Source organism: Sycon ciliatum, chromosome 1 (assembly GCF_964019385.1).
Source record: "Sycon ciliatum chromosome 1, ocSycCili1.1, whole genome shotgun sequence".
Taxonomy (NCBI): domain Eukaryota; kingdom Metazoa; phylum Porifera; class Calcarea; order Leucosolenida; family Sycettidae; genus Sycon; species Sycon ciliatum.
Genome location: NC_088643.1, coordinates 31,004,302 through 31,029,749, shown reverse-complemented (window position 1 = coordinate 31,029,749; position 25,448 = coordinate 31,004,302). Strand labels below are relative to the sequence as shown.

Sequence of the window (25,448 nt, the reverse complement as noted above, 5' to 3'; positions counted from 1 at the left end):
AGTTGGAATGAAAGGTAAATTTTTTCAAAAGAAAATGAATGACCATAATTATTATGGACTCCCGGTCAGTCCCGGATCCCTACAATAGTAAAATTAACGTTTCATTCCCCTGTTCCTGCCAACCAGGTAGCTAATGACTATGTACCGGTAGTACAACATTGTAGGTCTACGAGTACTACTCCTGGGATCCCTGGTTCCAACGAAAAAACCATGAAAATCAAACCCACTACGGCTGAACAGTGTTTTATGGACTCTTGCTTCTACACAGCGAACAGTTTCTATTTTTTAGTGTGAGTGCAGTGGTGACTTCATAGTGTGAGCCCCCCCCCCCCCTCGCAAAGGGTAGTTTCCCCGACTGCCCGAGCCAGCTGCACGCCAGTCTGCACTGCACAGTGCATGCAGTCTGTAGTGTAGCTGTGTGCTGTTCATCGTGGAAATAAAACTGTGAAAGAAACATTTTCCTTCACTGGCTTCAGTATGACCTGTTGATACGATCGTGCCCCTTGTTTCAACTGCAGTCCCTCGGCCAATACTTATACACTAAGTGATAGTTTCTCTTTGCCATGAATTATGGCATCTAACCAGCCCGACAGTATAGTTCCCAATCCTGACGTTATCAATCGAACAACAAGAAATGAGAAATTGCCCCTTTTGAACAAGACGCCGAGTGTCATCAGCCAGGTCAGTGTCCTGAACGAATTCCCGGACGAAGCATTTACAGCTATTGTACGAAATGTGGAGAAGGCAATCGAGGACGGAATTCTACCTGAGAGAATCGCCCAGGGAAGCAGTGGAAGTTATTTTGCCAAAGATGTGAATAGGGTAGGTTGCTTTTGCTATCTGTCATGGGAATGGATGCCATTTCAATTGTATCGAATTGCGACCAATGCTACAAAAAAAACTGCAAAAATGTAGATGTGAATGTATAATGTCGGCGAGGAAACAATAATTTTTATTTCTGTGAACGAGCTATGAAGAGTATAAGGGCTGCAGATAGCGCCACACAACGACAGCAATTTACTTACCGTACTTCCTCACATACAGTTGCGCTCACTGAAATCCGACCCGAAGTGCAAAGCTGGCGCCCTGGACCAGTTCCGATTACATCATTGTATTTGTACATGTGTACGGTCCAGCCGCATTTGTGCCACTTCCAGGGCGTCAAGGGCGTGCTAGTTGAGGGCGCCGGAATGGAGCTGGGGTCATTCTGTCCTTATCACATGGTTCTGGCAGTTGTGTTTGGGGAACAGGTGTATAGGCGACTCATCAGTGAACATTATGTTGTTCCCCAGCTTCTTCCCTGCTGACGTGTCCCGGTGATAACCCTGGTCTTTTAGCGCCTGACAAACACGATGACGATTCTCTTTGTTGCGCGCTGATAGCAAGGGTTCGCGCGGCTGGCGATAGGCTTTAGGTCCCCAAGGCTTGCTTCTAACATATCTGCGCCCGGTCGACTCATACACATCCACTACGTTGTTTATCCTGAGTTTTTTTAGCGGTCTTCCTTGAGATGCACCCCACTTGCCCTTCGTCTGCTTCGAGATTGACTGCTTGGCAGCACCGCTCAACTTTATAGGCCTGCCACTTTCTGGGGCATCAGCAAAGCTTCCTTCCTCTCCTCAGCCATCGCTTCACAAATGACTTACTCTAATTTCAGAAATTTTCGGTGCTCAATATTTTCGGTATGAGGGCAACAGGCCAGGTTAGGTGAACAGAAATTTTCGGTACAGAGAAGCAGTTCCCTATTGGATTATGATTGTGTGTTAGTGTTTATTCGGTGTATTGCAATTTTAGGTATGAAACAAACGCACCGAAAGTACCGAAAATAAAAGTACACTGAAAATTTGTGAAATTACAGTATTCTGGCCCGTTGCCTCAAGAATCTCTTGGTAGGACATGCCGCGCTGCTTCATGTCACAAATTATCCGCCTCTCATCTTCACTATCTCTAAGGGTGCGTTTGGTTGGTACGATCTAGAACAAGATCGAGCAGCTGGTGCTCATGGAGCAGCCTCGTGCCAACCAAACGGTACTCCAGAAACAGAGCACATTTTTGTGAAAAAGTGTGCCAAACTTGGCGCATTCTTCAAAATGTGTACGGGTCACCATGGTCACTTTGTACGGTACAACGAGAGTCCAACCCAAAAGCGTATGCACGTGATCATTTGGGACCAAAATCGATGTTCCCGCCAGGTTTCACTGTGAAAAGTGAAACTGCTCGGTCTGCTCCGGCCTCGAGGCCGGAGCAAGCAGATCATGTTCTGGCCGACCCAGAACAGGTGCAGTCCCAACCAAACGCGCTGTTCTGGTGAATCCTGTTCTAGGTTGTACCAACCAAACGCGCCCTAAGTGTAATTTTCACGCTAGACAGCTCGGAAAACCCCCCTGAAACTACTCAATGCAAACTGAGAATTTTGAACAAAAAAATTCATTTGTGTCCACACACCTATAAATCCGCTCAGTAGGCGGTACACAGAAGCGGCAATATGTGCCCATCGCTATGTTCTGGTTGCATTGCATAATCTATTGGTGTTTCTGACCTTCCTTGCTTATGCTGTATGTGTGTCAGGAAACTGTGGGTGTTTTCAAGCCCCGCGATGAAGAGCCATATGGTGCTGCAAATCCCAAGTGGACGAAGTGGTTGCAGAAACATTGCTGTCCTTGCACGTTTGGACGAGGCTGTCTTGTGCCCAACCTCGGGTACCTATCAGAAGCCGGAGCAAGCATAGTGGACGAGAAACTTGGTCTAGATATTGTGCCAACAACGAAGGTGAGGGTTCCTTTTTGTACAAGTGTGTGTGTGGACGTGTGTGTACTTGTATGGTGTGTATGTGTGTGTGTGTGTGTGTGTGTGTGTGTGTGTGTGTATGTGTGTGTGTGTGTGTGTGTGTGTGTGTGTGTGTGTGTGTGTGTGTGTGTGTGCGTGCGCACGTGCATGAACCAAATGGTACAATTGTTTATTCGATTTTAGTCGAGAGGTTACGGATTCTCTTCCCGGTGAAACCCCGTCTTTCTCTTTTGCTCTTTCCATCCTGGGTGCTACCAACATCCAGTGCATGCATAGTGGTGTGGCATGTGTAATGTCTACAAGCTATGTGGTGTAAGACCACTTAGTCCAGGCCGTATTAGTAGTGGTAAACTCTTCAGCATTGCAAGGCATTGATTGGTGCTGTTCCAGCCTGACATAGTTTGCTTGCATTGCCTTCACTGATGGTCGATCCAAGGGTTTTAAAGGTCTGAAAGCTGTATTTGTTAAAATTGTGTGTGCATGTCTGTGTGTGCTTGTGTGCATGTGTGCATGCATTCTTATGTGTGTTCATGTGTTCATGTGTGTGTGTGCGTATGTGTGTGTGTGCACGCGTGTGTGTGTGTGTGTGTGTGTGTGTGTGTGTGCACGCGTGTGTGCACGCGTGTGTATGTGCATGTGCATGCCGGCGTGTAGGTTGTGTATTTGGCTAGTGGATCATTTCACTACTCCACCTTTGACCGGGCAGCAACCGGTGCTCGTCAGCTTGCATCAGAGACGCTACCAAGCCGAATACGCCATCATGTCAAGACTGGCCTTCCATTGAAGGTGAGCTAGAACGTTGATTCTTTCACATGTTATGCTTGCCTTTGTTTTGTCTGTTGCCGTTTGTTCACGTAACACACATGCACAAACAAGCAAACGATCTAAAAACACCCGAGTGCGCAAACTCATGTGTTCATGACTGCAACGCAGGCTGACCAAGTTTTCCCCGCTATCACTCGGAGGTTTACTAAAGGAGCTCACTGCAATTGTGCCTGCTGTTGAACACAGGAGTCATGTTTGAATGTGCTTTCAGCTTGTTATTGCAATGGCATTGCCACTTTATATAGTGTTGCTACCGTTACTCACTTCTGTTGGCAAGTTAGCAGGCTGACACGAGTAATCTCTGTACTATTGGTCGGCTTGACGTGAATTTCTGTTTTCACATGGCTTGATTGTTTGCGGCAGGAGGGTTCATTTCAGCTATTTGTCAAAGGGTACCGTGATGCTGAGTACTGGCTGAGACAGTTTGATAGTGAGCCACTTAGTACTGAGATTTCCAATAATTTTCAACTGCTCTTCGAGAAGCTAGTCTGCTTGGATTACATTATTCGCAACACAGGTAAGACGCTCACGGTGTACATGCACTTCAGCTGTGGACACTCCTTTTTCTCACTTGCATTCCACCTGCACGATGAAACTCTCATGAGCCTACTTTCCCCTGTGTGTATGGAAAACATGCTTACATATTACTTCGTATCCACACTTGGGTACACTGCACCAGTGCTTGGGGACACTGCACCAGTGCTTGCAGGTCTAGGGCTACACAGCTGCCGGCGTGGCATTGAGCAGCACTATACTAGTGTAGTATCAACTATCATGAGTCCATACCCCCCAGAGTATGCTACTCTACATATGAGTTCTGGTATTGCGTGCTGCCTGCATTACATAGCCACAAGTTCAGACTCAGCTCATTACAGGCGTTTATAGTTTATACCTACTGTCGTGAACATGGAAACCCGGTCGAATGACCGGGGTCGACGCCCCTAGTGCGTACAGAACGTACTAGTAACTCATTGCATGCGGTGAAGCGTTGAGCTGAACACGCCAGACGCCTGCTAGCATGCTGTGAGGTGATGTCGTTCACAGCTACTACTTCGTACTATACACGGCTGCATGGCCAGCGCCCTGGGGCCGCTTGACCTCCGACTGGAGTTCCATGTCCACGACAATAGCTGTACTGTACCACTAGTCAGAGTAGAGTGTAAACGAAGATCATATGATCATATGGTGACGGAAAGCGCCTCCACTGTAGGCTAGTGTAGCTTGGGTTTCCCGTGCATGTCTCACCACCAATGTACACATCCCATAGGAATTTTGAATTTCATGTACGCAAATACGGCCCACAAGGCGAGAGTATGCTCCCCTTGTTGCCATCGCTGCATGTTTGCTGTTGCAAGGCCGGGCAGCAGCGGCCAGGCAACAGCAGCAGCAAGTCACTGATCAACGGCCAGCTTTTGATTTGCACACCTCGGCCACACAAACTAACACTCAAGTGGTGTATGCAATGCCTTGTCAAGTGACTGGTAACAATGGGTGTACATCTACATGTATGTGGTATGCGAGGCCAGCTGATCACTGGGCGGGCTGACGAGTGTAACAGTTATCAAACGTCTGTAGGTCTTAGCATGTGTATTCTGAATGAATTTGTGCACAAACTTATGGGGGAAACCCCATGCTGAGCAGTGCATCGTATAATGGCTTGCACATCTCAGCAGTTAGCACGTGCACGCTATACTAAGCAAATTTACAGCTCATCAGCGTCCACACTTCACGAGTTCTATTGTAGTTTAAACAACCAATAGACCACCGGCCTGCAATTGTTGTATTTCCACTCAAAACCGTCATCCCGACTTGCGTGCCTATTCAACTTTTTATACATGTGACATTTGTGCGGTCTTGTTTCGAATTTTAGATCGAGGAAACGATAACTGGCTTATTCGCTATGAGAGAGCAAGATCAACAACGGTTTCCGATCCTGAGGACAGGGGTACTGAGCTGCATGAAGTCTCCCCGGTAGGTCCACATTTTCTATCTTACTTGAAGTCCTCTATAAGGAGAATTTGTTTCTGCTCTCTTTTTTTTAAAGCCGTCTTGAACATATTTTTATTACCGTATTTTACCGGTTGTAAGTCGACCCCGGTTATAGGTGGACCCCCTTATCCGGAGGTCTCAATTCTGCGTTTTGAAGTTTTCACCAAAAATAGCACTACTAACCACTCCCTGCTACTAACACACCAACAATTCATGTAAACATTCCTTATGTATATAATAAATGTGGAGCCGAAGGATTTATTGCAATTACATACCAGTATAAAAACCGAGGTCCCCCAAGGTTTTTATAACTGGTATGTAATTGCAATAAATCCTGAGGCTACTACATTTATTATACATAATATGTTGACCTTCGCTTTCCCTAAAAAGGAGTATTTTATAAACAGTATTTATTGGCCTTAGTGGTATTTTATAAACAGTATTTATTGGCCCAAAAGCCAATAAATACCGTACTGTTTATAAAATACCACTATTCCCAATAAATACTGTTTATAAAATACTCCTTTTTAGAGAAAAGTGCAGTGCTGCATGGAAAAGTACAGCGGTATTTATTGAGTCAAGCAAGTTTATTTGAATTTGATACTGTTGATGGTGTGGCCACTAATGAGTGTGGGTATTTATCAAAGGTCAATATATTGGAGGGTATAATGTCCCAATCCTTGAGAAAGGCCAATAAACTGGCAAAATGTGTACACATGGTGCACTCGTGCATGCAGTGCAGGTCATTTTTTGTAAGATACTGATAGTTCCCGGTTATAAGTCGAATCCCAGTTGTAAGTCGACCCCCACCCTTTCTACTTCTATTTTTAGTTATAAAAGGTCGACTTACAACCGGTAAAATACGGTATGTATTACTGCTGCTATTTTTCATTCACTGCTATGCTTATAGTATACAATACAACTTTTCAAAAATTTCAATCGATCGTAACTCAGTCATTTCTGTGTTATTTCCAAAAACTAAAATATGTAGGTCGAAGAGAAAACTCCCAGCTGTCCATTGAAACAAACGCGAAAGTGCTCCGATACGCGGTTCCAGAGTTACGAAGCTCGAAAGTGGAGCCACGGCAAATGTTGCTCAATAGCCGTGTGCGCAGATTTGAATGAGGGATTTCCCAATCTTCCTGGGGATGCAGTGACGTGGAAACGCGTTAAAAATGGCAAAACGGACTCGTGGCTGTTTGTAAAAAAAGTTGAAGTTGTTACGAGCAAGGAGAGCGAAATGGCTGTCACAGGAGGACTTTGTCGGAATACTGGCTTTGCAACTAAGACGCTGGGCTGTAGCACTGGCGTTTTGACCTTCGTGGTGGCAAGTGTGGGCTCAGTGTGTTTCTCTTGCGACGAGCTTTCCAGGAAGCCCAAAATCGTAAAAATCCGCGAAAGGAGACTTAAGTTATGAACCGGAGAATTGTGCAATTTGAGATGAGTCGAGGTCAAATTCAGTCTGCGTACATTTTTTCCGTACATAAAGGGTTAATAACTTCAATTGTCGGTTGTGCCTTTAAGCGATTGCTGTGCCAATCTTGTTGCATGTTGTGCAGGATGAGGATGACATTGATTACTGCATGGTTTCGCACGGTGCTATCTCTGTGGCAGCAATAGACAATGGGCTGGCATTCCCCTTCAAGCACCCTGACTCTTGGCGGGCATGTAAGTTTCATCTTATTTGATTTTCTCTGGCATGCACACGCACGCACACACGCACACATGCACTCTTTCTCTCTCTCTCTCTCTCTCTCTCTCTCTCTCTCTCTCTCTCTCTCTCACTCATTTATTCTCTGTCTGTCTGATACCATCATGCCAGTTTTGGTACATGTCCTCTCCTCCTACATGTATACTGTGTCGTCCCCCATTATCAACATTATTCTGAAGAAGACCGGTACGGTCGAAACGTTAGCATTCATCAGTATCAAATCTTGTTCCTGTTGTGTAGTTCGGCTACTTACTGTTGTATCTCTCTCTCTCTCTCTCTCTCTCTCTCTCTCTCTCTCTCTCTCTCTCTCTCTCTCTCTCTCTCTCTCTCTCTCTCTCTCTCTCTCTCTCTCTCTCTGTGTTTTTTGTATGTGACTGGAAAGTTCCCTACCATTGGGCTTGGCTGCCACAAGCAAAAAAGCCGTTTAGCAAAGCAACAATCGATTGGATTCTTCCGAAAATTTCGTCACATAAATTCGTGGACGAGTTGGTGGAGGAACTCCAGGCTCTGTTCAAGGTAGGCGAGTTTGTAGATTGCTTGTATTTTTGGTCTTCTTTCTCGCATTGTTGACTTCCCCCGCAGCCTGCATGGTGGTGGTGGTGGTGTGTGTGTGTGGGGGGGGGGGAGGCAACAGTGCCTATCTGCATGCATGTTCATACACATGGACAGTTGTGCTCGGTGAAATCCCACCCAAAATGCATGCTTGTCTCCCTCAGCTTGGGGGAGTACTGTAGCGACCTGACTCCTATTACGTCACTTCATACATACAAGCATGCGCAAGAAAATACATCATTCTCTTTGGTCTCAACTTCTTTGCACGGCCCTTGACGCCCGGGAAGTGGTACGAATGCGGCTGGACGTACACATGTACAAGTAGAGTGGTGTAATCGGAACTGGTCCGGGGGGGGGGGGGGGGAGTCTCGGTCGGATTTCAGTAGGCGCATCTGTATATCCATTGTACATGTGGTTCTTTTGAAGCTGGTAAGCTATGTGCTGTTTGCTTCTTTGTGTCTATGATGCACCGCTGCTGTGTGACCTAGATTGATACCAGCTACAGTCCAGGCTTGTTTCAACAGCAGATGTCTGTCATGCGTGGTCAGGTATGGACATAATTATATCGTTTTCCTTTAATTATTTTCATCTCCCTTCGAAACAGCAATCACACACCTTGGACCTTTGGAAAGCCCAACGCCAGAGATCATGGTAGCTGTTAGGCGAGACAGTGATTCCTGTGTCGAGATAAGTCATTCTGATGGCGCTGGTGCTCCGGCGCCAATATGTCACTGCTTAACTGCGTAGAAAGCTAGATAACAGCACTTGTTTGCTGCTCCTGCTTATACCACCAATGTACCGATTACGAAGAGGAATGATGCGAAAGGCCTCATTGGATCTGCCTGTAGCTTCTGTGCTGCGTATGCTAACAACAGATCAGCAGACGTTTGGGTGATTGAGAGTAACTGCAGTGATTGAGAAGAACTGCAGTTCAGTATAAAGTACCCTAGATATGACTTTTCTCTTTGCTTTCGATGTAAAGTACTTCTTTTGAGGACTCGGTTGCGACATAGAAACTCAGATCAGCTGCCTCCAAAATTTTGGGAGCGGCACTCTCGCTTCTGCGGTTTCGCTTCAGCGGAATACACCACGGGCTGCTGCATATGGACTTGCTACGAGAAATTAATGCGTAATATGTCCATGCAGCAAAAATGCGTGGCAGGTAGTCATTGACCTGGTCTATTTTCCGTACTGTATGCACCACAGTCCACTGCACTCTCATTTTTCCGCCGATATACGAGCTTGCCCTGTCTGTCATATGTGACCATACGCACGTGGTTCCGCTGGAGAGGCACCAGTCTCGCCGCTGCAGAACCTCGCCGAAGCGGAACCCCAGTGCATGTGTGGCCAGGCCCTAAGTATGTTTTACTGAAGTATTGATTTTCCTGCCCTTGACCCATTGGAGGTACATGTACGAATACTGAAGTACTGATTTTACCGTCTCTGGAGGTACGTTGTGCTGAAGTACTGATTGTACGGTCCCTTGAGGGATGTTGTATTCAGTACTGGTTTTACGGTCCCTGGCGGTACGTTATACTGAAGTACTGATTTTTACTGCCCCTGGCGGTATGGAGGTACAAACATGGGTGGGTGGCAACACTGGACTGCTCGCTCAGCTCAGCACAAGTCACTTGGAACACAAGCTGTTAGCAACGTGTTTGCTGTAATTCCAGGCTTAGAACCTGAGGTTTACTGGGCTTGAAGGAGAGTTTCACATTGTTTTGTTCCTACAATAAGTACTTCAGTAGATGGTGGACAGAGTGTGGAAGGGAGAGCAGCGTTACGTAGCAGTCATACCGGTATGTATGTCACTATGTGTTTGCCTTTCTTGCTTGCAGATCTTGAATTTAGAGAAGGCATTTCGAGACAGGATGTCACCATGGCAGCTGGTACATCTGGCCAGTTGTACAGTGGACCGGGAGAGTGCTGTGACTGGCGAAGCCAAGATTCATCTGCGTACTCCCGTCTTCAGTTGTTGGTAGTCCTCACGAATTGTGCACCGCCTAGCACCCCTCTACGTGCGCTTGCTGCTGCTGCTTCCATCACTACTACTGCCGCTGCTGCTGCTGCTTGTGCAAACCTGCAAGGTCGTACTTACTGGTAAAATGTATCAGTTATTCCACTCTTCCAAGCATCTGCAGCTAGTGGACAGCGGGCATCTGGGAACAGGATTCTATGGGCTTCTACTTCAGCTGCCTGTGAAGCCACGGTGAACCTGGCGACTAACTTAGATCTGTTTCGCCTTCTACCGTACATGCTCGGTTGGCACTGGCCAATATGCTACACGGATTCAGGTGCAGTCGAGTTGCTGGTGCTGCTACTGCTTATGGTGATACAGTTGGCATTGCCCAGTCAGTGTTCCCAATGACCGCATAATTGCTCTCTCCAGGACGATTTCAACTCATACCTGCAGATAGAGTGCTCTGACCGTCGTATTCGCTTGCCAAGTGGAAGCTTGCCCCCCCCCAGCTCTTTGTTCATTTCACACAGAGTTCATTTTGTGGTTCTCATTTTCCAAAAGACACCCTATTTCAATACAAACTTGCCGATGGCCATAAAATGCTCCGTTCCTGCTGAAGTTGCTAAGCTAGCAATCCCATAATTATTGCATAACCTTTGTGCGTGCTGCTTTGTGCATGCTGCTTTGTGCGTGCTCGTCCACTAGACATTGCTTTTATTGCCTGTCCTCTTTGGCATTTTTATTATATATGTTTTAACTCGCTCTTCGCACTGAGCTGGCCAACAGTGCTTGATAAGTTTATCAAAGGTGCACTGCACTATGATAATGTTTCATCTTTTAAAATACACAAGTTTGCTCAGTTCAACACTAGCGTTATCTTCAATGCGATGATTGTCACACAATGCGCTGGCAGCACCGGTGATTATCTCTATTCTGCTTCTGGACATCTTCTGTGTCATGGCCAGACTTTCTTTATATCCGTGGCACAGCAGCTAGGCTTTTTTATACTGTACAGCCACCCTCCCATGGTCTGCCCACTGAGGAGACAGCCAAGCTGCACTAGTGTAACTGCCTTTACGTTTGCATTGTCGTTTCCTTGCACTATCTCAATGTCATCTGGTTTATGACACTGTCAATGGATTTTTGCGTTGTTCCAGGCCAGGAGTATGGTCTATTATATTCTTCTTAGAAAACATGCCTTCGCCTGATTATACGACCTTATTGGGATCGCACATTTACTGAAATGAAGTCTACAGTCATTATAATTATGCCTATGTCTCCAGTACTACATGATTCCTGAGTGGTACAATCTCCAAGAGTGCATGACCCCTTCTTTTCCTCTTTTAGTACCCGCAGTTGAAAGCGTTGCTTTCTGCACTGCAGGGAACAAGAGCAAATCCCTTGGGCCCTTTTTCTTGGGCCTTTTTTCACTTAGCACATACTGTCATAGATGATGACATTGTATTGTATGTGTCATGTCACATAGTCATTGTCCAAACTCCTGGGATACAAACCCCCAACACGAGGCAGTTTTTCTTGTAGTTGTACGGATGAAAAGCAGTTTTGCAAGATGATCCCTGACTGCCTGTGTGCGTGTGATGATTGTGATAGATCTACAGAGACAGTCATGTACAGTCATGTAGATCTACTTGACTACTGCCACACTGACTGTAGTTAGGCTGCACAGCTGTCACACTCACACAGGCCACAGCAGCAGCATGCAGCACTGCACTGGCAGACTCGGTGACTGAGTCTCTACGAGCTAGCTGCTAGTTGCACGAGTCTACTCATCTATTTTATCTGGTCGTCCGTGATTACTACCAAAATACATGTCACTGATTACTATTGCACAGTTTTAGCTCGAAATCTAATTTTGTAGGCTTGTTACGTCTTCTTCTTTTAGGCTTGTGCAATTAGATCGACACTTACAGTCGCCAGATATGTGGAATGTGATTTGAGAAGCGTGACAATGGTTGTTATAGTTGCTCTTTGTCATTTTTGCGAGCTGTCAGGTCCGAGTATTGTCTTCACCACCCAGGTATTGTGACGAATTCTGCACTTGTAATGTTTTCATCGAAATAGTTCAGTGTCTTGAGTGATGGGGTTCTTAGTGTGGGATACGATGGGGCGACAAAGATATCAATTATGGCAAAGTCCTATACTGGTACACAATAATCTCGTGACCGTGTATTGCTGTTTCACCATTCCCTCCAGTCAGGCCAAATAATTCCATTGACAATTGTGACAAGAAAACGTCCTATGCAATGACACAGATTTGAGTATAATAGCTATGTACATAGTTGAATTTAGATACCGCACATCACTCATACTAATAAACATGAGAGTAGATAGTGCAGATGTACAATAGATGTCAAGCCGTGCTACATGTGTTGCTAGTGCAGGACCAGTCAGAAACACATGTGTTGCTAGTGCAGGACCAGTCAGTAACCATGGTAACACATGTGTTGCTAGTGCAGGACCAGTTCAAGGCAGTATACAGTACATGTAGTGGGTGGCATGTTGGGGGGGGGGGGGGGGGGGAATGGTCTATGTGTATGTTTGTGTGTGTGTGTGTGTGTGTGTGTGTGTGTGTGTGTGCGTGTGTGCGTGTGCGTGTGTTATTACCATCACTGGGGGCAGGGGTAAATGCAGTTGGATCCCGGGACAGATAACCTGATGACGTCAATCCTTTTCTGCACCTTGTCCTCACCCACTTACTGTGTGGTGAACCCATAAGTGGGATCATTTCCAAGTCCACCCAGAGTTTTTGGGATTTCAGGAGGTGTCGGCCGTTGGGCGATTCTGTGTGTGTGTGTGTGTGTGTGTGTGTGTGTGCGTGCGCGCGTGTGTGTGGTGCAGTGGTATGTGCAGTCGATTTCCAATCGAGAGGTTGCGCGTTCAATTCCCGACGATTATGGTCGCACACGTCTTTCTTTTCTTTCTCATTCTCCTAGCTCTTATAACATTCTCCTGGGTTGTTACCAACAGCCAGTGTATGCCGTAGTATGTGATGTGGAGTGTGTGTTCAAAAATGAATGAAAAATGAAAAATAGGGATTCACTGGCCAGAAAAAGCCACTTCAAACAGCTGTGTGGTTGATATCAGGCTAAAAATTAGTGGCGGTTAATTCATCAGCCTTGCAAGCTGTTGAATGGTGTAATCCCAGCACAAGTTGCTATGTCTAACATAGCTGTTCGCTATCATCGCTTCCACGATGAGCATGTCTGAGTCTGATTGTGTGTGTGTGTGTGTGTGTGTTCTGGTGTGTGATATGCATCTATGTTAGACAAGGCAGTTTGGAGCTGTGGACAATGAGGCTGCACTGGTAAGTTGTCTTACGTTGTGGATAAGTGCAATGTTGCACCTTCGATCTTATTACGCCCAATCATCCTGCGACTACTTGTAGACATGTTGTTGTTAAAAAATTGCCAACCTCGTGGCAAGTGGACATTCACAGTGACCTGTAAGAGCAGATATTCTACACACGGTGTCGCACCGCAAACTGTAGGCTTAGCCTTGCTTCTCTGCATTGTGTACAACTGGCTTGTGAGTCTGCTTCTGATTGCTGGAGAGCTCGCACAGTTTAACAACACTCGCTGATTGCCACCTCCTTCCCAGGCATGCTAAGTCAAAGCTGACGCCCAAAATCATTAGGAAAATCATTAGGAAGGTTGCCTATTAGTTGTTGGATTGCCGCCGAATCCTTGTAATCGTCATCGATACGATGTCCAGCTTTCCTGTCACTCGAGTTAAACCTTTGAACCTTTGAGTTGAACCTTGGTGTGGAAGTTGTAGCCTGCAGGCACGGTGACCAGGCGACTGGTGTACGCATGAGCATGTGACCGCTTACTCACCCGTGTTTGATTGGGAATAAGGGCCGAACGCTGAATTCAGCCTTTTGGGACAAAACCAATCGACCCAGCGTCCAAAAGACTACAACATATGGACCGATCGCGGTCATCCGTGCTTTTATAAGAACAAAACGGCGCTTTCTGTGACATTTTGCACACAAATCCCGATGTAGTAGGGCGCAGTCACCCAGTTTCGGTGGAAGTGCGCGAGTTCGATTGGGAATAAAGGAGGAAAGGAGCATCTCAGCTTCCTCGGACCAAGACCATTCGACTCAGCACCCCGGACACTACAACTGGTGAACATTTGATTTTAGGGTATACTTCCCGGCTTTAACTTAGGTGTTGTTCGTGTAAGTTATCATTCTGATTGGTGGATGGTCCCTTGCAGTATCCCGTAATCCCCCCCCCCCCCCATTTCTGAGCCCTGCGTGTTTTTGTTTTTATGTGTGTTTAGCGTGATCAAGGCTATGAAGTTGTGGAGCGGCGACAATCATCAAGCAATCTTGCAGCAAGGTACATTGCATCATGGAAAGATGTACTGAGCCCGGCTTTTGCTTTTACGTCGAAGAAGTTTCGGACTGCATCTGTTTTGGATCTGTCCCTTTTGAATTGCTGTAGATCCTTGCTGAGTGTGCACCTCTCCTTCAAGGGCATCTCCACAATTCAGGGTACATTGTTTTCAGGCCCAACTGCCACCAGTCAAGTAAAACACAGTATACTGTAAAAGCCATATAATATATTATTATATAACGAAGTGCTAACTCTAACGAGTTAACGAGGAGAAATCTGTCGTTAAAATAGAAATCGTTATACAGAAATCGATACATATACTGTCCTATTGAGCGTTGAGAATGAGTGAGAATTGTTACCTTTGGTACACGTAAACTAGTCAATTTTGGGAAATCGCCCTAGACCTGCGAACACTGGGCTGCGAAATGATGCAAGGCGGAAACTTGAGTGACACGACTGTATTTCATTGAGCAGGACTGTACTTCGAAGTGTCTGCACTTGATAGGGTCCGTTGTTGTTTCATATCTTTGCTCTCACGTTGTTGTTGTTGTTGTTGTTGTTGTTGTTGTTGTTGTTGTTGTTGTTGTTGTTGTTGTTGTTGTTGTTGTTGTTGTTGTTGTTGTTGTTGCTGCTGCTGCTGCTGCTGCTGCTGCTGCTGCTGTTGTTGTGGTTGTTGCTGTTGTTTCTAATCTTTATTCTCACGATAGCCAGTGGCCAATAAGAGATAGTTGTTGTTGTTGTTGTTGTTGTTGTTGTTGTTGTTGTTGTTGTTGTTGTTGTTGTTGTTGTTGTTGTTGTTGTTGTTGTTGTTGTTGCTGCTGCTGCTGCTGCTGCTGCTGCTGCTGCTGCTGCTGCTGCTGCTGCTGCTGTTGTTGTTGTGGTTGTTGCTGTTGTTTCAAATCTTTATTCTCACGATAGCCAGTGGCCAATAAGAGATAGTTGTTGTTGTTGTTGTTGTTGTTGTTGTTGTTGTTGTTGTTGTTGTTGTTGTTGTTGTTGTTGTTGTTGTTGTTGTTGTTGTTGTTGTTGTTGTTGTTGTTGTTGTTGTTGTTGTTGTTGTTGTTGTTGTTGTTGTTGTTGTTGTTGTTGTTGTTGTTGTTGTTGTTGTTGCCGTTGTCATTGCGTTGTTGTCGTTGTTGCCGTTGTCGTTGCGTTGTTGCTGTTGTTGCTGTTGTTGCTGTTGTTGTTGTTGTTTTTTTGCGTTTATCTACTGGCATGTAGTGATTGTTCTTGGTGCTTTGTATCTTTCTGACACACAGCCATAATTACAAACTAGCACATGTACCTGCAGAGCTTGCTGCATTGAGAAGAATAAGGCAACATCTTACTAGAGCATGCCATGGATTACTGTGGAACGGGTAATTTGAGCGACGTAAAAACCCTAGCGAATTTAGCGATCGACTCATTTTCGCTAAAGTTTCAAGTCGCTAATCAGTTGAGACATTAGTAGTGCACTGGTGATCCGTGATTACAATGCAGGACTACATCATAGTACATGTAGTAGTAGTACTACCGGTAGCACCACAGTCAATTATTAGCACATGTTTTATGATGTTCTCTCGTACTAGCACTCACAGTACACGGTAGTGATGGTTTGTACTAGCACTCATAGTACACGGTAGTGATCTGATGGTTTGTACGGACAGTAGTAGAATGCAGTATCAAAATGTGTACAATGAAGAAAAATGCAAATCGCCAAAATAAAACGTCGCTAACCGGTTGACAATGGGAAAACGCTAAAATTAATAGTCGCTAGAATTACCCGTTCTACAGTATATCGTGAGCCTGCCAGTTTTACTTTTGTGCATTCTCCGCTTCAGAGTTCCTGGAGCGACAGCAGCAACGGCAGTGTCGGATGTAGCGTTGGCTCCAGCATCTGCAGGTCTGACTACTCCAGGCATGGCTGTGAGTTTAGTTAGAAACTTGAAGTTGTATTTTCCCCCGTCACTGCTAGCCATTGTGAGCTCCAGTCAAATTTCTTGGTTTGGAGCACAGAATAGTGTCCTAATTCTCTAACGAGAGAGCTTGGAAGCTCAGGGCCCTACGCTATGCTTTTATGCTTTTTTGCCTAGCTCATCGTACATGTTATTTGAACTGATGGAAATGTGTTTTTTCCCGTTGATTGGCCACATCATTGTATTGCCAAATGTTTCAATCAGTTTGAATATGAGTTCGGCAAAAGTATTCGCAGAATTTATTGCGGATTGTTATTTTTCTCTAATTTCATCCACTTTTGGTTTGCTCCTTCTTTTCTTTTTATCTCCTTATACTGTAAATCAACAAATTTTGGCCGATGAGAAACGAAACTTTTCGCCGTCATTAAACTTTGGCCGATTGGAGTTTTCAAAAAGAAATCGATCGGTATTTTTGCTCTCACAAGCGTCCATTGCTCAATCATGCATCATTTGCCTCTATGACAAACTTTGGCCTGCGATTTACTTTGGCCGGTTGGTACCAAGCGGCGAAATCAGCGAAATTAAATCGCCAGCGAAAATTAGTTGATTTTAATACAGTAATCGGATTTTCCGGCCTTTTTGTAGTAATACATTGACCTGTTGAGCCAATGAGGTAAAATTATATTCCATACAATACGATACTATACAATAATACAAAAATAATGTCCTTACCTTAATAGTGTGTTTGTGCTTAACTGCTGCTGATGGCCGAATGCATGGTTGCCTGTGGAGCACATTACATAACTTTACAGTCTCCTAAAATACGTATCCTGTCCGACGGCTAAAGAGGCTGCAGATTTAGTTTTTCTGCGCGTTATCAGCAATGACTACTGGTCTTCAGCAACTTGGGTCTCCTGTAATACGCATCCTGTCTATGCTTTCGTAATGCTAACATAATGCTCGGGATAGCACTCGCTACTGATCTTCGGAAACTTGGCCTGACTATCACTCACTCCTGGGACCGGCGCTGACTCTGCCGATCACGTGCGTTCTGGAGTCGACGGGATCTCTCTTCCGACGTTTCCTGTGACCGGCGCTGAATCGCCCGTTCACGCTTATTTTGGAGATGACGGGATCTCTCTTCCAAAGTTGTTTTTGCTGACGCATCCTATCACCTATTCGGCAACTGACGTCCATTCTAATTTCATTTCCTCCTCGTCTCTCTATTTCTTTCCAAATCTCCCTCTACATCAGGGAGTCGTATACATAATGCGACGAATATTGTGGCCAGCTGTTTGTGGCCAGCTGTGTTTGATGGTACGGTACGGGACAGATACGGGAGCCAGCAAATATTGTGGCCAGCTGTTATGTACAATCCTGTAGAGCCTTTGTAGTCACAGATACGGGACAGATACGGGATAGCTCCAGGCGTGACACAAACACACAAACAAACAAACAAATACCAAATTAAAGCTGTGTGGACCATGGCTAGCGCCAGACGTTACTGAAGTAACATCTTCTGCATAGCTACGGGAATAATATTTTATTCATACCGGTATATTGTTTTCACTTGGAGTGAGTTGTGGTAATGCGCATGAGAGAGAGAGAGAGAGAGAGAGAGAGAGAGAGAGAGAGAGAGAGAGAGAGAGAGAGCGAGAGAGAGAGAGAGAGAGAGCAAGAGAGAGAGAGAGAGAGAGACAGAGAGAGAGAGAGAGAGAGAGAGAGAGAGAGAGAGAGAGAGAGAGAGAGAAAGCCAGCTAGAGAGCTCGATACACCTAGGTGCCGAGTCTTCTACTGATACATAGATGGAAAGAGAAAACTGTCTGCAGTTGTGATTCTGAATTTCATGCACAAAGTGATCATCGATAATCGCTTTGTGCATGATATTCAGACAGAGTCAGAATCACAACTACAGACAGTTTTCTCCTTCCATCTCTGTATATGCATTGTTTTTCAGAATGCAGGTTGATTCCAGACAGTAAGAGTCCCGACGAGGCATGTGTATTGAAGTGCATTGGATGAAAATATGAACTCTTCACGCCCCAGCAAATTTGTTTGCGTCAGGGGTATTGGAAGATAGTTTTGGGGTAGTATAGTCCGCCATTGTAGGTGCTCCATAGCGGAATGTCCAGACCCATTGTAGGTGCTCCATAGCGGAATGTCCAGACCCATTGCCACATGTTTTGGTGAATGTCACCGTTGTCATCTGTTGCTGTGAATATTTTTCATTGACAGTTTGGCAATATTGTTTCTATACTTATTGCTTTATCAGTGTCTACAAGTTGGCGTTGATTCTTTGACTATGTTCATCTCTGTTCCATGTTCAGATGGGGAGAGGTGGTACAAGGCCGTCGGTTGAGCAGGCCACCGCTAGCACTGCTACTCCAGCATCTGTTGAGAAAGTCGATAATGAAGAGGTTAGTGGAACTCCGAGTGGATGGATGTCAATATGTTTGATAAATACAATCACGCACTCGCTTGTGGGTATTCACCTCGAGATTTTGCCTTTGCCTTCTTCCTTTGTCCCTTCCCCTACGCGCCCGTGCACCTTTGTCCTTGGTTCTCAGTCTTTGGTAAGATTGCAGTTCGGTTGTGCGTCTCCTGAATAGGGTCTGGCAGCATGGAGTTTACATATTTTTGGCGAGAAACACTTTGCACTTGTGCAAGTTGCGTTGAGTCCATGGACTGACTTTCAGCAATGACCACAACCAGTACAGTGCGCTATACAGTGCAGCAGGTCACAACCACGCACAGTGCGCTACTGTAAAGCGTGAAATTTTCGCGGCGTTTTTAGTTCGCGTTTTCAGAATCCGGACAGGTTTGCGAGGTTTTAATTTTGCGATTGCAGAATGGCATTCTTGCTAAACCTTTCATGGATCTCCTTTTCGCGCTGTCTAAATTTCGCGATTTCCACGCGGTTGCACCATCGCAATAATTTCACGGTTTACAGTATATAGTCTGTGTGTGTGTGTGTGTGTGTGTGTGTGTGTGTGTGTGTGTGTGCGTTTGTGTGTGCGTGTGTGTGTGTGTGTGTGTGTGTGTGTGTGTGCGTGTGCGTGCGTGTGTGTGTGTGTGTGTGTGTGTGTGTGTGTGTGTGTGTGTGTGCGTGTGTGCGTGTGCGTGCGTGTGTGTGTGTGTTGTAGGCATGCAAGAAACCAGACTAAGCACACGGAAAGAATAGACAACCAGCCATTGTGTCTCTCAGATTCTTCATCTGTAAAACCAGCTCAACAGCAGCATATGGCCAAGAGCATTACGCAATGCACTGTTACCATGACTGTGCACATCAGTACTACAGCCGTGATGTACAATGCATGACTACCACATTACCCCCTTCCCTAAGAAAAAAAGTTGTCTGCAAATGCAAACCTGTTTGAGAAAAAAAGAAGAGAAAAAAGAAAAAGGGAGAAAATTGCAGAAAAGAAAAGAACAATAAAATCGCAAAGGAAACAAGCAAGAATCAATTCAAAGCAACAAATTCGATACACCCTGACACTGACGGGTCAACTCACTGAAGATACATCAAACCTGTACCACGATACAAACAAAACGAACCAAACCAGCAACTAAATCGCAAATTGGTATAGTTTATACGCAACATGGTCAGTCAAAATGGAGATATTACATCAACGCACCAGCAGCTTTCGCAGTGAGCTTGACAGTGCGGCCAGAGCAGGTTACATAGCCCTCGCGATAGAGCGAGCCAGACTGGGCATCGGGCAGTGGTAGGCGTGATTGATGATGTGATTGGTCACTGGACTCGGGATGAATCTGAGCATCAGCCTCTTTAATCTCAGATTCCACTCCTGCTTCACACGGAGCAGTAGGCGTAGCAGGTGGCACATCTGCATTAGGTGCCGAGGATTTCGCTTCTGACTCTGTAGCTGGCTGGGGATCTGGTGTCGGAACTGGCTGGAGATCCAAAGACCGACAAGAGGTGGCAGTTGATGACGCAGGTGAAGCATGTTCTCGCACATGCTGCCGATTTCGGAGCAGTCCTGGCCATACAGGATTTGGCGGCCAGACGCGACTGGGACAACAAAACAACTATACACGATGCTGCGTGATCCAAGAGAGACCGTAACATCAGCCATACCGAGTGTCGAGATGACGCCGCCATTGTACGCTTTCAAGATTCGATCACTCTTTCGGGTTGGCTGGACAACATCATCGGTTAGCACTGATCGGGTAGCACCTGTATCCAGTAGTCCTTCACAGGGACGGCCGTTGACGATCAGCGTCTTACGAAACAATTGCTGGTGCTGAGAAGTATCCACTGAGAATGCGTAATCACAGAAATAGTTGGCGTCATCCTCCTCCACCTGTTCGGATGTCATGCGCGCATTATCAGACTTGCGCGACAGGCATACTGTTGTAAAGTGGCCGACTTTCGAGCAGTTGCCACAAGTAGAATCCGCTGCAGAGCAATGCTGCTTGCCTCTTGGATGCGAGCGGCCACAGTACTTGCACTTCCCAAACTTCTTGTGCGCAGAGGCAGGCTGGGAGTGTGGAACACGGTGAATTTGAGAGAATGAATTCGACAATGGAGTAGCTGCAGCGTCACCATAAAGCTTGCTGTCCGTGATAGAGGACTCGAGTGCCACAGCTTTGCTCACAGCATTGGCTAGTGTCAACTTTGACTCTTTGAGAAGTTCTTTACGTAGCTCCTGAGATCGCAGGCCCTCGATCAACTGGTCACGGATTTGTCCCTGATCGATGGTGTCCACGGCAGTAGACACACATTCACAGCGATCAGCTGCTTCGCGCAGGCGTCCCACAAACGATGTGACAGACTTGCCCTCATTCTGGCAAAGCTGACGGAACCGGTGGCGCTCCGACGTTGTGTTTGTGGCAGGACGAAAATGAGCAATCACAGCATCCGTCAGAGCTTTGTACTCACATCCGGCACTGCCATCGGCCTGAGCTGGTGGAGTAGGAACTACGATTCATTTAACAATACGCCTGACAGCGAGGCCTGCAAGGTTCAGAAACAGCCTCTTCTTATCAGCTGCCGTCGTAACTCCACAAATTTTCAGGTAATCATCAGCATCCTCGAGCCACAATTCGAAATCGGCTCCGATGCTGCTGGAAAAGTCAGGTACAAATTCCTTCGGCGCTCTGCCTTTGGGAGCGGACATGGCGACAAATCCGTGCCTGTTCACTGCGCCAATGTAGGCATGCAAGAAACCAGACTAAGCACACGGAAAGAATAGACAACCAGCCATTGAGTCTCTCAGATTCTTCATCTGTAAAACCAGCTCAACAGCAGCATATGGCCAAGAGCATTACGCAATGCACTGTTTTTTAATACCATGACTGTGCACATCAGTACTACAGCCGTGATGTACAATGCATGACTACCACACGTGTGCGCGTGTGTGTATGTGGGTGGGTGTGGGTGTGTATGGGTGTGTGCATATGGACGCGTTGTGTTGTGTTGACAGCAGAGTCATGACACACGACTAAAGCAGCATTGCCAGGTGAGTTGATTAAACATTCAGTATTGATTACTGTGTGCAAAGCTCACAGTATGTTTCTCACGGTTAGAGAACACTGTGACAGGTTGATGCTTTGAACCGATGTAAAATGCTTTGTTGTTGACTAGACCTCATTGCGGTCGGTTCAGCCAGTGACTCTGAAGTCCGCTAATGAGATCAGCTAGAAATGGCTAGCTGTCTGGTGATTAAGTAGACTTGATTACTAGTATATACATACCGGTACCTTTACTATCAGGACACTCCCGCTTATCAGCCTAATACTGAATGGAAAACCAGCTGGTCGTGGTTGTAGAGCTGAGAAGTAGACTGCCAGACACTTAGATGACTAACTTTTCAAGCAGTGAACTGGAGTACATGTACACGTACCGTTGTCGGTGTATGCAGCATATTGCACTTGACCGCATGCTATGGAGATCCATGGCAGTTTGATTTCACATCATTTTTTGTCCTTGAGCTGGCGCACATCCTGCTCAATACAAGTGTGTTTGGAAGAACCCACTCTCCGTTGGTCAAGCTTGAGTAGGCTGGTGTATCAGTGTGACTATTCAGTGATCTTGAAATGTTGTTTGTGGCAGATAAAAGGAATGTGGCTCACTTGAATGTCAGCTTCTGACGGTACAAACATTTAGGGCGCGTTTGGTTGGTATGAACTAGAACAGGATTCACCAGAACAGCGCGTTTGGTTGGGACTGCACCTGTTCTGGGTTGGCCAGAACATGTTCTGCTTGCTCCGGCCTTGAGGCCGGAGCAGACCGAGCAGTTTAACTTTTTCACTGTGAAACCTGGCGGGGAGCATCGATTTTGGTCCCAAATGATCACGTGCATACGCTTTTGGGTTGGATTCGTTGTACCGTACAAAGTGACCATGGTGACCCATACACATTGATGAAGAATGCACCAAGTTTGGCACATTTTTCACAAAAATGTGCTCTGTTTCTGGAGTACCGTTTGGTTGGCATGAGGCTGCTCCATGTGCACCAGCTGTTCGGTCCTGTTCTAGATCGTATCAACCAAACGCACCCTTACACTCCATGACTAAAAAATGAGCACCAAGGAGCACGAAACGAATTCCGTTGCAGTATCTGACAAGATAATGAGGCACACAGTCACATAAATGAGGTTTTCTGCAGAGATGTTTCGAAACCTCAAACTCGGAACACAAATGTCATTATGAGCATTCGATTTGTGCTCGTTTCATACTTGAAATAGAAGTATTTGTGTGGAATGCGGAAGGCGTCTAGGGACAGATGACGTGAAACCGATGATAGAGTCCCCTATTGAATGCTTGCGCTTCATTCGAACAAGTTTTGGCAGTCAGCTCTTTAATGCGCGGTCCCATTTCGAAAAAGAGTCATAGTTTAGAAGTTTTGTGGCAAATAGGAGCTCACAATTTTTTTTAGAGCTGTTTCTGACTAAGTTGTGGCTGCTGAAGACGATAAAAGTATCGGCAAGTCTGTACAGTTGTCTGGGCTCCTATAGGTTACGAGTTTCTAGAAAATACCACCTTGGACCTTAGACTACTTGTCTTGGTTAGAAAATGGTACATAACAATGTCAAATGACGACCCCTGTTATGGCACAAAGAGGGTACAGGATGTGATGTATAATCAAGAGGTTATGTACTCTTGGTATAATGTATTCCATGCTGTTGCTCTGTGTGTGTGTGTGTGTGTGTGTGTGCGGATGCTGTTGCTCTGTGTGTGTGTATGTCCGGATGCTGTTGCTCTCTGTGTGTGTATGTGTTTGTGTATGTGCGGTGCTCTTGACAGGCATGCCAGTCGTTCAGTCAGCAGCACCATGGCTTTATCAGTACTGATCCTGCCACCAACATGCACTACCTCACTTCCCAAGAGCCATACACTGCAGCTCTGTATGGTACTGTTCGACACGCCTGCCTGAGGAGGTTAGCTACTCTCTACTATTCATTGCATACATACTGTGTGCTTTGTGGAAGTCTATGTAGATTTCATGCAAAACTGCTCTATTCTGTCCAGAATGCTATGTACACGATGGGGTGAGCCAATTGTTTTGTCCACTGCAAGCTGGCAACAAACACTACCTGCTACCAGCTTACTGATCTAATCGTTCATCCTCTGTTCACCTATTGGTATGCCTGTCTGTCTGTCTGTCTGTCTGTCTGTCTGTCTGTCTGTCTGTCTGTCTGTCTGTCTGTCTGTCTGTCTGTCTGTCTGTCTGTCTGTCTGTCTGTCTGTCTGTCTGTCTGTCTGTCTGTCTGTCTCTGTGTGACATTGTTTGGGTGTTAACAATTATGTTCCTGGTACTTAGTATGCCGTACCGTGTGCACTAACCCCGGTGTGTACGTGTGTCTGTGTCTGTGTATGAATGGATGTGTGGATGTGTTCTTGCAGTTTAAGTTCTGAAGGCTGCCCTGGACGAGAAGGCCCGGTGTTGTTTGGTTCCGACCAGCAAGGCTACGTGTTTAGTTTCACATTCTATCTCAAGGACAGTGAGGCTCGCGGTCGAACTAGACTGTAAGTAATGTATTCACAGACTGAACTAGACTGTGAGTAACGTATTCACAGACTGGTCACGCACAATGTTGATTTGGTGAAATTAGTCTTGCTTTATAGAGCATACAGAATCTGTAATGCTACGTATGATGACAGGCTGCAGAAGCCTCCTACCAATAATATATGCAAGCATTGCATCGCATCCCCTTCAGGCCAACACTATTTATTCCCGTAGCTATGCAAAAGACGTTACTTCAGTAACGTCTGGCGCTAGCCAGGGTCCACACAGCTTTATTTCCGTGTATGTTTGTGTGTTTGTGCCTTCGGCATGCCTGGCGCTATCCCGTACCTGTCCCGTACCGTACCATCAAAGACAGCTGGCCACAATATTCAAATAGGGCTTTCAAATTCAACTCTCAACGACTCTCACCTCCTAATCCGAAATAGGGCTTTCAAATTGAAGATCATATCGTGAAGCAACTTGGAAGAATGAGTATGTATGTGAAGCGTATCGGGGAAATGCATGCAGGGCGATAGTGTGGGTTCGAATCCTAGATCATGTCTTGAAAAAATAGGAGAAATGGAAAATTTATAACATCCCTATGCTTCTTTTGCCTAGGTCATCAAGGTGGTAGACGGTGTCGTATTACCCTCGAATGCAAAAGAGAAAGTCTATTTCTTTCGGTCAGGGCCCTACGCTATGCTTTTTTGCCTAGCTCCTCATGCATGTTATTTGAACAGATGGAAACTTTTTTGCAATACAATGATGTAGCCGATCAGTTCGTTGTGGTATGGTTGGGCATTGTAGCCGTCATGGTCGACGTAAAACACTATTTAAAGACCGCAACGAAGTTGGGACCAAAGAGAAAGTTTATTTCTTTCGATGCGAAAATAGCCAATCAATGGAAAAAACATGTCCCTCAGTTCTAATAACATGCATGATGAGCTAGGTAAAAAAAAGCATAGCGTAGGGCACTGAGCTTCCAAGATCTCTCGTTTATTATCTAGTTCAAACTCCCCCATATGTGCTCTTCGGTCATGGATGACGGGGGGGGGGGGGGGGGGGCTAAATATTAGTAATGATGAACAGGTCGAAATCTGCTGGTGTCTACCCTTCTGACTACAGTCAAACCTCTTTAGGACGAACACCAAGGGACTGGTGATATTTTGTTCGCAGTAACGGGAGTTCTTCTTATCCGTATGTTATACTCAGTGAGTACACAGTGATTTATCCAATGGAGTTACGAATACTAGTTCTTCTTAAGCAAACCTTTGTCTTAACAGTGTTCTTCCTAACCAGGTTTCACTGTATTTAATTTTGTGGCTTTTATTCACTATTTACTGGTCCTGCATCACTGGGGGGGGGGGGGGGACTAGAGATGGGGAGGCTCAAAGCAGTG

At 45.8% G+C, this 25,448-nt stretch overlaps 2 protein-coding genes across 4 annotated transcripts in view; both read left to right on the top strand.

Moving 5' to 3' along the window:
• Positions 1–432: 432 nt before the first annotated feature.
• On the top strand, positions 433–11,109 carry LOC135822686 (phosphatidylinositol 4-kinase type 2-beta-like). The gene is made up of 9 exons (XM_065335507.1): positions 433–822; positions 2,569–2,769; positions 3,442–3,573; positions 3,976–4,129; positions 5,483–5,583; positions 7,161–7,269; positions 7,695–7,828; positions 8,353–8,412; positions 9,703–11,109. The coding sequence occupies exons 1-9, from the start codon at positions 571–573 to the stop codon at positions 9,844–9,846; spliced, it is 1,287 nt and encodes a 428-aa protein (XP_065191579.1). The 5' UTR covers positions 433–570; the 3' UTR covers positions 9,847–11,109.
• A 513-nt stretch (positions 11,110–11,622) lies between these two features.
• The window catches only part of LOC135822670 (folliculin-like), a 32,852-nt gene continuing 19,026 nt past the window's right edge, over positions 11,623–25,448 (top strand). The window contains exons 1-8 of one of the 3 annotated variants that reach the window (XR_010554531.1): positions 11,623–11,862; positions 13,111–13,149; positions 14,130–14,188; positions 16,006–16,090; positions 18,408–18,497; positions 21,525–21,560; positions 23,347–23,480; positions 23,947–24,069. Coding sequence is in view for 2 of the 3 variants with exons in the window: in XM_065335483.1 (XP_065191555.1) it covers positions 11,794–11,862; positions 13,111–13,149; positions 14,130–14,188; positions 16,006–16,090; positions 18,408–18,497; positions 21,525–21,560; positions 23,347–23,480; positions 23,947–24,069 (635 nt within the window). In the remaining variant the exon portion in view is untranslated. The remainder of the gene's footprint in view (positions 11,863–13,110; positions 13,150–14,129; positions 14,189–16,005; positions 16,091–18,407; positions 18,498–21,524; positions 21,561–23,346; positions 23,481–23,946; positions 24,070–25,448) is intronic. The other 2 variants (XM_065335492.1, XM_065335483.1) reach the window with 2 other exon arrangements.

Coding starts and splice junctions, on each gene's coding strand:
- LOC135822686 (XM_065335507.1), top strand. CDS start 571: ATGGCATCTAACCAGCCCGACAGTATAGTTCCCAATCCTGACGTTATC. Junction 2,770..3,441: donor ATATTGTGCCAACAACGAAG/GTGAGGGTTCCT, acceptor GCCGGCGTGTAG/GTTGTGTATTTGGCTAGTGG. Junction 7,829..8,352: donor AACTCCAGGCTCTGTTCAAG/GTAGGCGAGTTT, acceptor TGTGTGACCTAG/ATTGATACCAGCTACAGTCC.